Here is a 16,249-nt window from a genome sequence, read left to right as displayed (position 1 = left end):
TCAGCCTGGCTCTGTACAGTGGCTGCTGCATTCAATTCTATTCAGATGGTTCAGATATGAATGCCTTGCTTTGAAAATACTCTGGACAGAGACTGACTTTTTTTAAGTCTCCCAAATTCTACTAAAATAAATCAATAAACTGTCCCTTTAGCACCTAGAGAGGGAAGAAGAGTTATTGCAGGTCACTATAGTGTGTTTCTGAGTAATTCATCTTTATCCAGTGCTGAAATACTTCTATCGTGATATGGGAGGAGTCTCTCTTATATAGTCTCTCTTAAAATAATAGTGACTACAAATAGTACAGGTAATCACTGATTTTTTTCCCCCTCACCTGTTAATGTTTGAAGCAGATGGCTCTCCCTCTCTAAGCCTGGTTTTGTTGGAGGCTACTTCCTGTTAAAAGGGAGTTTTTCCTTCCCACTTTCACAAAGTACTTACTCATAGGTGGTAGCGTGATTTTTGGGGTTTCTCTGTATTACTGTGTCGTCTTTACCTTTCAATATGTAGCTCCTTTTCCAGCAATGATTGTTGTTGTGATTTGGCGCTTTATAAATAAAACTGAATTGGTTGAATGATTTAATGATAGCTGTAGTCATATTCTATGAGGTGGGGTGGCTGTAGTTCAAGAAGTATCTACTCATCAGAAGGTTGGTAGATCCCTGGCTGCTCCAGTCTGCATGCCAAATACTCTCCGATGGATCCATCGGAGTAGGAATTTGTGTAACTGGTAGATACAAAGTGAATGAAGCATGTTGTATAAAGTGCTTTGAGTGCTCCAGGAGAGTACAAAAGCGTTATATAAGAATCAGTCCATTTACCATTTACGATGCAATCGCACTATTAGAACGCTAAAGTGCTCTCTTTCCCCTAAATTGGATAACTGAGCTTTTCTGTTTTCACCAGATACCAGCTGAAAACCATCAGGAGATTTTTCACCAACACTTTAGACACCACTCTACACCACCATCATTCAGCAGAGTTAAGAAATATGGAAAATCAATGCACGTTGAAGCCTTTCTGGCAGTTGCCCAATACCTTACTAAGATATTTTCAGCCAATTTCCTAGACAGGGATTAAGTTCAGTCTCCAACTAAAAGAACAGTTCAATGAAGATCTGCATTTGAAAAGTTTTTAGTCTTTGACCATGTCCACATGTGGGAAACACTACAGTCCTGTGTTTTTACTGTTTTTGTGGCCATTATAATTGTCCTGTTAATTACATCCTTTTCATTATATCCTGTTTTAATTTTGAAGATTCTCTCTTGTAGCCTGCCCACTTTTTGCTTCCTGCTTTTGTTGCTTTCCCTCCTTTCTGAGTGTCTGCCTTTAGCTTTTCACCGACAGCCATGTTGGATTATCTTCACCTGTTTCCCTTCCACCTGTCACCCCTGTGTATATATGTACATGCATTCCTGTCCTCAGCTTTGCCAGTTTGCACTTTGATGTTGAATTACTGTTTAGATTTACTCTTTTAAACTTTTTATTTTTGCAGTGTCCAGCACAAGCTAATTTTTGTTATTTACTTATTTGTTTGCCTCCGTATCCTACATTTGACTCTGCTCTTAACTAAACTAATGCATGGTAGGTCTTTTTTGTGCCCACTCACAGCTGATATATCTTGGATTCCTCACTCTTTCCATTGTTTATGTCAATGAGATGCTGCATGGATGATGAGATGGCATGAGCAAAGCTGCTGCCCAGTTTAGCTGGAAAGGCTGGTCTGGCAGTTGTGGGTCATTGTCAGAACAGAGAGAGACTGACTTGCCAGGATTTTACACAAAACTGTTTGGCACACCAGGAGGATCTGCAGCACAGTAAATGAGGCTTGGTTAACATAAGGACAAGCAAACGTGAGGAGCTTGCCACGCTGCCACGACTGGTGACAGAACAATCCAGCAGAGAGGTTGACGCAGATCAGGTGTGCCAGCTGAGGATCCAGGTGGAGGACAGACATGCCCAGGAATCCTCACAGACAAATCCTCACAGAGACAAGAGACAAAGGGAGTGGAGAAAACAGGAAAAGCAACAGGCAGGTCATCACTAGAAGCTTGAGGAGCTTGACAAACTCTAGATTGTCTATCTGCATTGATTTTAACTCTTCATCCTTCATATTGCAGCAATCAGTACTACAGATCACATGATGGTATAACACTCTGTAAAGAAAACTCAGCAAGAGTCATTCTTTTGGTCTCTGTGTTGTAAACAACAAATTCTGAAATCTCAGACTTGAACTGTGGTTGGAAAACAAAACTTAGAAAACAATTTATTTGTGCTCTGAATAAACAGTCTGCGCTGATGTCTTGTATGAGCTGACCCAGTAAATTGAACTATGAAACGTCTTGATGCATGCGCAATCTTCCAGGTAAGTAAATCCAAAAAGTTTGATTCTGTTGATCTGGACATAACGTTTTCAGCGTGCCCAGATGAACAGAGTGAACCTGTTTGCGCATGCATCGAGACGTTTCATAGTTTAATTTACTGGGCCGGCTCAAACAAAACATCATAATCAACCTTTTGGATACTATGAAAAATTAATACAGAGCTCTTGAATTGACACCCATCCTCTTCCTGATCAAGCTTGTAATTATTTAACATCATTAGTGACAATATTTGAAGGTTATAAAGCCAGACTCCCCCAACACTGCTGTCTATAAGGTTTGCTATCTGTATGCGATATGGTCCTTTCCACACCTCAGCAGCCTGTGCAGGGTGTGAAGTCTCTAAATTGCATGGTCCATATGGCCCTTAATGCTCCTCAGCAGATCTGCTGAGCGCTATTTTAGCATACGGCACCCCGCTGCCTCTAAGTAGCTAATTTGGGTGTATGGAAATGAAATGTCCACACTCTGTATTTACTGTAAGACACTCCTCCATTTGTACCGTAATAATAACTGCAACCAGAGAAACACATTCAAGGGTCAATCAGCTTTAATAGCTCTGCTCTCAACAGCTAATAATCAAAGCTCCATTTCTGTAGATTGCATGTTATGAAGTTATAAAAGTATTTCAAATTTTGAAAGAAAGAATATCAAGTTGGAATTAAATGTTTCAAACGGCATTAAATTCAGTGGGGTGGGGGGTGTTTAATGAGTTGGTTCAGTGGGCCATGGTGCCAGAGATGACAAATATCACACACTGAACATGCTGCCATCTTCCACACTGGTGTTAGCTAGCTATAATGTGTGAAGATGAGTCCTTGCATTCCAGAATTCATGATTTGCAGCAGCTGATTAACTGTGCAAATTTAGGAAGCAAGTTAATGCATCAGAACAGCATTATCCAGTTAATGGTTTATTAATGCACTGTGCTTTGCCTATTGAAGTATTTAACATTTAAAAGGTTTTCAGTCCTTGTAGTATTTCAAACAGCAACTTCAATTCCTTGTTTCCTCTGTTTCCATTATACGTGTTGTTGAACAGACAATGCACAAGATTGGCTTTAAATGTTAATGTGGAGGATATAACTCTGATGTGAACGCTAACGCTGCAGGAATCTATGGAACAGATGGCTTCCAGAGTCTTAAAAAGTTTAGATGATATCTGGCAGAGGCAACTTTGGATGATTTCTGCAGGAGTTTGTGAGTCTGTAAAGACACCAGAGATGTACAAGTCGTATCGTGAGAGGCAGTAAAAAGGGTATTTACCTAAATGTTCAATCTCATTTCATACCCCGTACGAGCTGAAACTGTAATTATGCCAGATGAAAGCACATCCTTTTTTTTTCTATTTTCAAACTAATTTGTGCAGATTATAGTTTCATTATGACGACAGGCTTTAATGACATTTACAGGACGTAGCAAGCGACAAAGCAAAAAGTGAGCTGTCGTGTTTCAAGAGAAAATCAAAAGCTTTCAACTCATTCACTGCCTTAAAACAGACACATCTTTCAGAGGATCCATACAATAGTGCCGCATTTTCCTGAGAGTATCTGGCAAACTAAGTAAATGCATACCAGCCAGGAGGCAGCAATCTAAATAACAGTTCAGGGATCAAGCAATAAAGCCGATGTCTCATCAGAATCTCCACTTGCTTGGATTGTATTATTCATCACAGTGAAAAGTTAAAAAAGAATAAAATTAGTGCCCTGACACTGAAATAGAGTTTCTTCAAGTTACTGAAAAGGACAAAAAGGAAACATTTCAGTGCTACTGAGTTTTTGGGAGATTAATTTCAGTGTATGTGTCTGTGAGCAACATGAACAAGGTGAAATGGGAAAAATCACATCCAGAATTCTTCTACTACATATCATACATTTGAAAAAACCAAACCAAACCAAACAAATCAACATTTTATGTCATGATAAAAATTGAAAAAGCAAATAATGTCAAAATTATCTGTCTTAGTTTAATTTGACTTTTACTGACCTTTAGCCCAACGCCCTCAATCAGGACACAGATATAAAATGATTATTATTTAATTTGGTTTAGTTTCAATTAGTTTCCAGTTTGTGTTTTCTTGTTTCATTTTGGCTTTTAATCTTTAAAAATGGTTACATTTATGGAAACATTACATTTGGAAACATGTAAAATTGTTAGTTTGATTTTTTTCAAAAGTCTACTTTATATTTTTATTTTATTTAACTACAATGTTTTTTTCATATAATTTTTGTTTTTAATTTAGTTTTAGTTAACTACAATAACCTTGGTTCAGATGAAGAATCCTAACAACATCGGTCAGTCTCTGTCCTTCTCCACAGCATCAAAGCTCAGGGTCAATCTCCTTGGTGACCATGCACCAAACTTTGTACCAAAAAAACCACGGCTGCCTGATGACACATCGTAATGGCTATAGGAACTGAACGGAAACAATAATATTTAGCTGAAGAATCATCTTAATTTACATTTGTCCAAGATTATTAAGTGATTGTCACGCAGTACATTTTGAATACGGTGAAAGAAATGATCCTAGATCATACTGTAAGACATCTCCACTGATGGCCACTTTCAGCATAGTGACAGCACTTCTAGTGAGTATGAAGTCAAAATGATGAATGGTGCCAGACCTTGGGAAAAAGAAAAGCCATACAGTTTAATGGAAATATTTGCAGGTAGGAGTAACATATTGTTAGTATTTGTTTGCACAATGAAAAAGAATAGTGTTTAGAAGAGTGTTTGTCACGTCTTTGAGCATACCTTTTCACTGCTATTAGAGGATGTTTGTCTGCAGTTTGTCTGACTTCTGTTACATTTTTGAGAGATCTGATCTCAATGACACAGCAGTAAGTTATCATTCCAATCACGTTGTTGTTGCCCTCTGCAAGAGAGGCACTGTGTGTGTTTGTTTGTGTGTATGTTTCATTGTAGCAATGTGTTTACCGCTTTCTGAAGAAAGTTGAGTGCAAAAGTGGGTCATGCTTGGGATAAGTGTTGCTATATTTGTCAAAGAAATCAAACCACAAAAACTTGCAGGGACAATTGTCCATCACGTCCACTACTGACAGTTTCTGTGTGACCCCATAATTGCCTTCCAGCCACAGATTTTGTGAACAATACAGAAGCCAGTGTTAGCAATTTGTTCCTTAAGCAGGTTAGCGTGGAGGGAAAAATAGCAATTTCCAACATTTCCTGCTCTGTTATTGAATGAAGACACATGTTTTTAAAACTGTGGTGCTAAAGAAGTACTTGTGTGCCATAAAAAAGAATTTTTTTTTTTAACAACTGCAGCTCATTTGCTGTCATATTAAATAGAATATACAACTTAGCGGTTTAGAAGCTAAATTTGTCTTTCTTTTTTAAAGACCTGTGAGAAACAAATCACGTTCTTGGAGAAGTGACAGTCTACTAGTCTCTCACTCTGGCCAACAAAAATGACGTTAAAGCATTGATTCCCCTGAGTGCCATTAAGGTGTCCCTCTGGAGCTGACATGGGTTTAAAATATCACCTGATATCGCCAACTCATAACCTTCTCACTGTTTCTAACCTGTCTGCCGTTAACAAGGCCTGTTAAAGCCACATAAGAGACAAAACTCTACCACCTGAAAAGGTACAAATACTGTAGAAACCAGGTCATGAACTGTCAATCCCTTTCCTTTCACAGGGCAGAAAATAAGACCTGAACTGTGATAAAGCAGAGGTCAGGTCTACACTAATCTGGATCACCCTGAAACCTTTACCATGTGTTCTCCCTCATTAATAACTGAGTCTTTTAAGATAGATAGAAGGCCACAGTAGAAGTTAACACTGTGATTAGTTTATGCCAGCATGTTACACTTTGGTGTTATTTTGACCAGTTTCTTAACTCCCAGCTTTGGCTCATATGCAAAATGAATGAGCTCGAGGTGCAAGTCTTTGAGCAGGTCAGCGTCTGCATGCATCTCTAAATATGGGAGAGTTTCCCAGAAGGCCCAGACTCGTGGAGGGAGATTGATGCAACAACTGGAAAGCAAGAGATTTTCTGCAAAACTTGTCTGTTTGACTACTTCACCTCTGTAACCTCTGCTGTTGTAGTTGAAAAGAAATATATATGTTTTCCTTTCAGCAGCAACATCAATTATTTAAGTGTATAATGCACATCTCACGTATAAAAGTATGAACAATAAAAACTTATGGCACTGTTTACATTATAGTTTGTGCAATAACCAGTGCAAGCATAACAATGGCCCACCAAGGGTAAACTATGCAAGCATATATATGTAGTAAAGAGACACTTGAAAGCATTCTTTTTTTGCATGTGGTCCATCTGTAGTCCAGGCAATTTCAGCTGACTGTTATACAAGGTAGTCAATGTAGAGAGCAAAACCTCTTGGTGAAATATAATTTCAAAAGCGCAAGCTATTGTCTACAACAGAGGTCCCCAACCTTTTTTGCGCCACGGACCGGTTTATGCCCGACAATATTTTCATGGACCGGCCTTTAAGGTGTCGCGGATAAATACAACAAAATAAAACCAGTACCGGTACCGAAAAAAAGAAAATTTATTCATAACACACATGAAAAGACCCAGGAAAACCGAGTAAACGATAAAAACGATAACAAAATAACGCTGAAAACAGATAAAAACCCTGAAAACTATACATTTCACACCTGAGCCTCAACTCTCGCGGCCCGGTACCAAACGACTCACTGACCGGTACCGGTCCGAGGCCCGGGGGTTGGGGACCGCTGGTCTACAACAACTTAGCTTTTTGTTAGCTAATCAGCTCATGGTGTGACTCTAAATGAATGGAACAGGAATTCTTGGCCTTGATTAGAGTTATCCATTGTCTTCTGGCTACATATAACACACTGAAACTTTGGGTGTTGCCCAAGTCATTAGACGGGTTTCTAATTGGACCAAGGATATCTGAAATCGTGTTTGAGTTGATGTGCTCTCTTTTGTGTTAACGCTAGCACAGCAAGAGAAAATAGGAAAGGACAAAAAGAAAACTAAGCACCTCTCTCATTTTAGCTAATTCGAAGTCACCTCTGGCCTTTTATAGTTCTTGTAGTGAAGTTTTGCCACTGGTGTATATATTTGTTTCCTCTTCCAAATTACAGCACAAGTACAAAACACAAGTATTTTTAAATAGCCAAGGTTGCCCCTGACTGATTGAGTCCTAGATGAAGGCTGTCAAGCATGGGAAAGAAATCAGGGTGCCAAGCCCGGCATGCAGAGCAGTGGCACTCATGAAGGCACATCCGCCAGTCTGGTATAGAGCTACAGATTTGGGCATTGCATAGGGAGTACTTTAACTCTGTGATTAATGGGTAATGATGGGCTTTCAGCAGGCACAGCGGGACACTGCTGCATGGCTTTTTTCCCTGGGCTGTAATATTCAGGCAGTCGTTCAACAAACGTGGCTCATCAGGAGCTTAGTTCTTCATTACACAATATACACTATATTTCTTTTCATGTCTGCCAGGGTTATCACATACAAGAAGATTTAATCTGCTGAAAAAGACAGTCAAAACATGAGACATAAAAGCTGTCTGTGGATTTAACAGCACAAACTGACTAACTAGAATAAAACTTGGATTTAGCTTCTGGTGTCAGTGCAAATGAGGACTCCTTGTGCTTGTGTCATTTTCTTGAACAGATGTTTATATCACCTGCTGTGTGCCAGCAGAAACATTTTAGGGTTTTCAGTCATGATCGTTCATTTTTCATTCAGAAATACAAAAACAAATCTAATACAAAACAAAAATCCCCAGCCACAAGTTGTTATACCAAAAAAAAAAAAAAAAACATAAAAAAAAAGCTGCTTTCCACTTTCAACACATAGCTCTACGTGTTTAATTTAGCATGGTTTTACACTGGATGCCCTTCCTGACACTTCCCCAAAGGGGACTTGCATCTCCAGCTGGAAACAAACCAGCAACCTTTCGCTTGCCAAGCAAATGTGTTTTCCACTAGACCACAAGTTGTCACACCAGTCAGTAGTTAAAAAAGAGTAAAGTTAATGCTTTGGAACACCTGCGTTACCACCCATAATGTGGACCGGCCAGACTCTAGCAGTTCATTTTGAGAATACCCACCAATGTTGGAGAGTTGTGAGTTGCCTGCTAAGACCTGGAATTGTTTAAAATCTCTCCAAGCTGATATGCATGACATTTATTGGAAATGGTTGCAGAATTTACTTAACTAAATTTTATATTGCAGGCTATACAGCAGGGTACAAACTGCTGGTTCCACTAAAAAAAATAACTTCTCCTGCAAATATCTAAAAGGATCTGCACCGTTTTTGAAACAAAAAAAGAGAAAACTTTGGGCAGTTGAAAACAAGATGAACTTGAACCAGAATGATGGAAAAAGAAAGGTGTGGAAAAGGAAACCCATACAGAAAAGAAATAGTAAAAACTTATATGTGATTACTCATGAAAGTGGCCACTTTCATGAGTAAATCATATAAGGCTTACATGATTTACTCATGAAAGTGGCCACTTTCGCATTACTTTCATACATTGTTTTAGTAAGTATCCAAAACATACAAGTTTCATTATATAATTTTTCAAGGGATCTTATATCTGTTTTCACACTTATATGCTTTTCATACAAGTTTCACACAAGACAGATACAAACTTTATAAGATTTATATATATCTTTTCCATATGGGAAGGAACAGCTTGAGCTGATGCATATCACATTATCTGTCAAACATGGTGAAGACGATGCGATGACATGAACATGTTCAGTAGAAAGTGGCAGTAAACACTACTGGAACTGGGTTGCCAGTGTTTATTGATGATGTGACTTTTGATAGAAGCAGGAGGATGAATGGTTAAGTGTAGAGGGCTCTACCCCCCCTTAGATTCAGCCAAATGCTTCAAAACCGGACAGTACTTCACAGTGCAAAAGGATAATGACCCAGAGCATTCTGCAAAATATATACTTTTCAGTTATTAAAGGCAAAGACCTGAATACAGACAGCAATGGAAGGGCTGCAGTAAAGGCCTAGCAGAGTGCTGTATGTCAAGGTAACACAGATGATATCCATGTTCTAAGATTTAGAAAGTTTGCTCGAATGATTTTCATCCAAGCATTAAAATACAATTATTAGATGTAAACTTGCACTATTTTTGTCCAGTTAACTTGAGCCCCTGAAAATGGGAGGGCTGTGTATAAAAATAGCTGTTATTACATTTATTATAATCATTATTATTTTTGTATATCACCGTGAATTGAAGCTGAAAGTTTGCATTTGAATTGCATCTTGATTCTCTTATTGAAAAATCCCCCGTGGTACACAGATGGAAAATTACAAAAATTATGTCATTGTCCAATAACTAATGGACATTACTTTTGTTACACCCCAGCCCAGGGAAAACCGGTGTGCAACGTAAGGAAAATTAAAAAAAAAAAAAAGGAAAATGCCCCCACACTCCCTTCTCTCAAGGAAGACGAAGCATGGCCAAAACAACAAAAAAAACCTCTAGAAATGAAATAATATTGACAACTATTTACATCTATTTACAACAAACTATTTACAACACGGCAAAAGCTTCCAGATTACAAATTCACACGCAGCCACATGCACAGTTCGTTGGGAACAGGAAGTAGGCAGGGGCATGCCAGTTGAGAAGGGTCCTCATTTATAGCCGGCCTCTCCCAGTCCTCCACCAATGGTCAGCCTCCACCTGGAACTCACATAGCAGCAATAACACAGGACACAAACTATGCCCCCCTCTGGTGTGGCAGACAAAAAACACAGTACAAAAAATATCCATAACACTGAATCATAACACTTTATATATGAGAAGAAGCTAACAGTTCTGTAATATATCTCAGAACATTTAATGTGCTGCAAATGTGTGAAAAAGGAACAGAGTGAATAGTCTTCACAGATGTTACAGGATCATCTGCCTGTTGCTACTGTAAACACTCTGAGAACACTGCACATTCTGAGTAATTCCTCCACTTATATTTGAAAGAACTACACCATGATTTCTAACACTGTCACATTGACTGAAGCACTCTTCTAGCTCCAGGGTGGTTTTTTTGTCCGAAAACCTTTTTTTTTTTTACCATTTTCCCACAATCTCACTGTAACCCTTTAGGTTAATTTGTCTACCCACCTGCTTGCAAACCTCTTTTTGATGCCCCGTAGATTTAAACTTAAACAAGCATGTTATTTTCATCTAAAAGCTCTTTTGGTTGAGAAAATGAAATAGTCATTTAGTTATTTACCATTAAAAAAATAATCTAAGCATTCCTAAAAGCAGATCACGTAGTATTTGCATTTCAAATATATTAAAGAAGAAAGTCTGAGGCAAAGACACATAATGAGCAAGAGATTGTGTTTGACTTTTTTTTGTTGCATCTCTCTCCCCTCACACCCAATCAGTCATGGGAGATGGCCGCCCTGAGCCTGGTTCTGCCAGAGGTTTCTTCCTTTACCCTTTCCACTGTCACCAAGTGTTTGCTTATAGAGGGTGTCTGATTGTTGGCATTTATGACGATCTTTACCTTACAATATGGAGTGTCTGTCATGGTCTGCGGTGGGTGGCTGGAATTTCCATAAGGCTCCTGAACTGACCTGGGATCCGCCCCTGGGCAGGGCCAACTCCAGCTCCTGCACACCTGGAGCCTATTGCAGGCAATCAAGCCAGAGGGATTTAAACCACATGTTGATGTTCACTCACTGCCAGTTCGTCATCAACACATGTTGGTAACAGCCCTTATACTTCAAGTTCTTGCTGTGATCTATCTTGTTAACTTGTGCTGCAGTTGCTGTATTCACCTTGGCTCACGCTCCACCTCTGGACTCAGGATACCAAGCAATCATTCTGAAAATCTCTCTGTGCCTCACCTGCCTGCCCTCCTGCCATCACACTCCATCTGAAGCCCCGGATCTCAGGCCAGCCTTTCCACACCACTCAGCCTCCCCTGGATTCTCATCACCCCCCTCTCAACACTCTATGTCCCCTACTGCAAGTAAGAATTGCTACTCTTACAACTGGCCACTTCAGAGCTGCCTCCACTACCTCCCTAACTCCTCTATCTTCTCTCTTCAGTGTGACTGTTCCCTGCTTAGCTCCACTCCGCATCTCAGGCCTCATTCCCTCGCCCTAGCCACGTTCCCCAGCCCACGCCTCGTCAAACTCCACGTCTTATTGTTTTTTTTTTTTTGTTTTTTTTTTGTGTCTTTGCTTTTTTGCACTTAAACCTAATAAATTGTTACATCATCTGCTGTCTCGGCTCTGGGTTTCTGCACCTGAGTCCTGTTCAGTACAGGCCACTCGGCCCCGTGACAGTGTCTTGAGGTGACTTTTGGTGTGCTTCGGTGCTATATAAATCAAACTGAATTGAGTCTAAGATTATCTGGCACTTTTTTTTTTTTTTTTTTTTTTTTTTTTTAAATTTGGTAATTAGTTGCAATTAGGAAACATTTGTGATTTGGGTTAAAAGTGATTATTTTCCAACATTAAACATAACTTAGTATGCTCATTTGAGTAATTCTGCCCAATTTCGTGACACAGGTGTATGTATACGGTGACCACTGTGTACATCGGCGTACCCTCGCCCTTACGTTGCTTGTGTGTTTCATGGCATATAGTGTGATGATATCTGTGCTTCTTTATGTGGTATGGAGTTTTTTGTGTTTTCTCCTCATGATGAATCACTTGTTGGAAGTCATCATGGGGAGAAACCCTTTTTCTTCTCCTGACTTTGCCCCTATATGTTACATATTTCACTATCTATCCCTGTTTTTGCTGCCTGTCTCCCCAATGTAAGTTTGTATACTGTATGTATTGCCTGTATGGTCGACTAGGTCTGTCATTTCAGCTGCAGGCAACTGCAACTGACAGATAAAGCTTATCCTTAACCTTATTTCACATGAGAGTTTAATTGTTAAAATAGAACTATATGTCATAACCTATAGGGAGCATAGACTTCTATATTTAGATAAACAGACTGCCAGTGTAACTATCAAGCTACAGTAGATACAAAGAGTAACTGCGTACAGGGAGAATCAACCGACCTGACTTTGTCCACAGGTAATACAATCTGCCTACTAGCACCTCTGAGCTCACTATGTGGTTAACTATTGGCAATCAACAGAGGCATTTCACGTGAAAAAGAAATGTAAGTGAATTAACAAAAATCTGTAATCTCACACAGACACATTCTTTTTCTAGATTGTCCTCGGTTGCCTGTGGGTGGGAATAGGAACCCCTGCATAAATTTGCTGTGCTTCAGTAGATAATTCCACACATGATCCTGATATTTATAAAGAAACAACAGACGGATAAATAAATGAAGTGGACAACACTGTGCATTTTAATTGGCTTTCTTTTCCCTACACTTAATATTCTGAGAGGCAGGAATTTTGTAGCCTGTAAACACCACCGCCTGTCTAAAAACAATTTAAATTCTCTTTCCCTCCCCTTTCTGCTGGCTGCTCTGCAACCTGTAATTTCAAATTACATGTTGTTTTACCCTTCAATTTTTTCGGGTTCTGGATCAGTGGATAGGCAGTGTTGTTTACAGTCTAATTTGAATAGGTGGAGGAGTGACCTGCATCCCAAAGCACCGTCCCCGGTGTGGAAAAGGCAAGCACTGTTGGAGCAGGCGATGCATGCTGCTGCAGTCTCTGAGCAGATACCTCTGTTCTTGCCCTCCCTAGTTTGAGTTGACGCAGGTAACCCAGACAACCTGACAATGTAGACAAAGTGAAGGCAGGCAGGGGAATGGACCTTAATAAGGACAGGCCCCAGAGGAAAGAGCACTGGAGCAGCAGGGATGAGTTCGGAGAGTTGTGACGCAAATTCTTGTTATACAAACTTCTCATTTAGAGAAGACTCCCTGAGCTACGGTATGTTCATGTGGCTAATATAATGGGCTCCACTTTGTGAACTGCTGTGTCAAATTGCCGCTTGAGGCTGTAAAAAATATTTTCTCTGTTGTGACAAATAACAGCAGCCTTCTACAGACATTACCGATGTCCTCCACTCACAAAGTTCCGTTTGAAAACCTCTTTCTCACCTCCAAAAAACTGGAAGTTTCTGTTGTCTGAGCGGAGGGGAACTTCGCAGTTCGAGTGATGAGAATATCCTCGAATTTCATATCGGCTGCTCAGTTTAATAGGAGTCACACATGAACGCGGATGTGGGTCACTTTTAATGCCGTCCACCAACTGACTGGATACGTTTAAAGCCCATTAACTCTCCCGGTGTTGTAATTAGAGAACCCCTGCTCACGGATTGTGGACCATTCCTCCGTTCCTCCACATCCAGGCGAGGTGAGAGCGGCGCAGAGCACCAGACGGACCGGAGCGGGTTAGTGTGGGTACACGGAGGCGCGTCACACTCACGGACTCTGTACATCGCAACTCCAACACAAATGGATATTTACGTGGCTCTGTTATCCCTTTTCTTTTTTACCACACCAGGTAAGCACAAAGCCCGTGTTCACTCTTGTAGCATCTTATTGTAGCAGAAGCTTTTTTTTTCTTTAAATATATATAATTTCTTTTTCTTTACGCTTCCCAGTTTGCACATTGAGTGCAAGGATTCCAGAATTGTGGCAGTGCCTTTAATTTTTCAGTATTATTTCAGTTATTTTTATTTTCAATCACCTACAGTTTGCAGAGTTAGAAGACAGGTGATGGTCGTGGACACATACAGCACTCTCCCCCTTTCTTTTAGTGGGCAGCCTTAGCAGCATCTTTCGTGAAAAATAAAAACTGCGTGACTTTTTCTACAACCAGCCATTTTAAGTGGATAAATGCAGAAAACAGTGACCGGGTCTGTGTTTAAAGTGAATCAACATTGTTGTTAAAACACTGTCAGCTTCACTTCTGTCAGCAGATTGTCCTCTCACCTCCAAATTCTCTTCCACAGCTTTGGCTTTCGGTTCAGATCAAGACTACCAGCTTGATATCATCAATGAACTTGACCTGGCAAATGCCACCTATGGAATTACCCAAGTGGCGGGTCTTCACAACAGCAGCAAAGCCTTCCTTTTCCGAGGTAATGCACGCACTCTGACGTTTTCTCCATCAGTCGCGCTGCTCAAGTTCAAGAAATGGCTTTGTCTTCTCTCTTTATGATTACGCGCACTCACTCGCGCACGCTCTTTGTTTATTAGTAAGTGTGAGGAAAGCCACACGGCGCCACACCTTTTGGTGTCACCGGATTAGCGGGGATGCTGAGAGAGAACGCTCCGGGGAGCCTCTCTCATAATTACTCCACTCTCATTTTGTCCCATGCAGCAGATGCTCAGACTCTTTCAGGCACGCTGATGCGCTTAGTCTGTTAGACATCTCCAGCACTTTGAATGCTCCCAGTGATATCTACTGCCTAATGCCAACAACTGGTGGTTAATGGAAACCAGGCTGCTTTCACTGTGAGGATCCTGAAGGACGCACAGCATGACTACAGCGTTTAAAGCCTAAAAGGAGAAAAATGTCAAACTCAATTGGCAGTAGTTTAAAAATGATCAACCAGTTTAAATTAAATTTGAGCTTTGTTGTGGTTTGAGAGGGCTTACCGGTGTCACCAAATTGCTTTCCTATGCTTTGCTGGCTTGCTTCTCTGCACTACAAAAAAATAAAGACTGTTTGGCACAACTCGTACCGTCTTCCTGTAGCGCCGTCAGCTTTGCAGAGGCGGAATTGTTAGAGTTGTGGGACAGAGGAGAGAGTGTGATGCACCCGTGTTGGATGCACAGCACTGATAGAAGAGAGAAAGAGAGTCAAGATTACTAAGAAAGTTACAGGAGGGGTTTTTTTTTAGGTGATGAGTTGCTCTATATGTGTTTGTGTGCTTTGATTCCCTCTTCTGCAAGAAAAGTTAACAGCTATAGAGTGGAATTCAGTCTTTGTTCATGTTTTACTTTCCCGATATTCAAAAAGGCTTCAAGTCTTGTGTGTGTGTGTGTGTGTGTTGTTGGAAGTAAACTAGTAAGGTTTTTTTTCTTGCATTACTATTCAAATTTAAAGATATGGGCACAAACACCAGCAGCTTGAATTCAAATTTGGTAGCTCTGGGTGTTGATACTCATATAAAGCAGAGTGGCAGTGTTTTGTGTGTATCTGTGTGTGTGCAAGTAGTTTTATTTTCTAGAGGGTTTGGCTGGATGAGCAACTGGCCCTGTATGAATGAGTGCAGAGCAGCTTGGCCAAGTCTTTCAAGTTGAAGCTATCCAAGATTCAGGGCTGGCGGGCATATGGGAACCTTACTTTTTACACGACCCACACAGGCCTACACCACAATCCTACTCCAAGCTGTTCTCCCCACAGTTTCTAGGCTTCCAGGGTCGAGGTGCAGAAGCCAGATAGGAAAATAGGAGGTCAATCCAATGGGGAAAACTGGACCTGTGACTGTTGGAGAGGATGCTTGTGTTGAGACCTATTTAACACTTTGCCTAAACTCCCACTACTTTCATGGCCCTGTAACCCAGATGGCTTCAGCCAAAGATGTAGCAATTACTGGGTCTCTTGTGAAATAAAAATGTAAAAAAAAAAGTTGATTCTTGAGCCACTGTAGCTGATTGGGTCAGAGATTATTCGAAATGACCTATTTACATTTTGAGCAATCATATTGTGCTCTGGTCTGAATCTATTTCATTTGTTAGATTGCATAAGTTGTAGACTAACGTGAAATTGAAATGTTGGGTAAATGGCTGGAAAACTGGGGCAAAGCGGCGTTCCAGTTAATGTGGATAATGCTGAGGGGAGTGTCTTTGGCTGGTACCAGTCTCAGCATCTTTCAGTTGGCAGTTGATTTAAAATCAAAAAACAAAACAGATGGTTTTCATGAGAAAATAGGTTTCAATATCACTTCTCTGTTATTATAATATTAACATACCACCACACACTGAAATCCAGTTT

At 40.3% G+C, this 16,249-nt stretch overlaps 1 protein-coding gene across 1 annotated transcript in view; it reads left to right on the top strand.

The window, feature by feature from the left end:
- Positions 1–13,743: 13,743 nt before the first annotated feature.
- The window catches only part of LOC146640102 (protein kinase C-binding protein NELL1-like), a 313,384-nt gene continuing 310,878 nt past the window's right edge, over positions 13,744–16,249 (top strand). The window contains exons 1-2 of the mRNA XM_085350021.1: positions 13,744–13,807; positions 14,259–14,387. Of these exons, the coding sequence (XP_085206147.1) occupies positions 13,759–13,807; positions 14,259–14,387 (178 nt within the window). The 5' untranslated portion in view covers positions 13,744–13,758. The remainder of the gene's footprint in view (positions 13,808–14,258; positions 14,388–16,249) is intronic.

The sequence above is a fragment of the Diplotaxodon limnothrissa genome, linkage group LG1, assembly GCF_057381915.1.
Source record: "Diplotaxodon limnothrissa isolate DT_005_m linkage group LG1, D_limnothrissa_male_GT1.1, whole genome shotgun sequence".
Classification (NCBI taxonomy): Eukaryota; Metazoa; Chordata; class Actinopteri; order Cichliformes; family Cichlidae; genus Diplotaxodon; species Diplotaxodon limnothrissa.
Note: the sequence above shows the minus strand (reverse complement) of the source record. Positions and strands in the feature narration are given on the sequence as shown.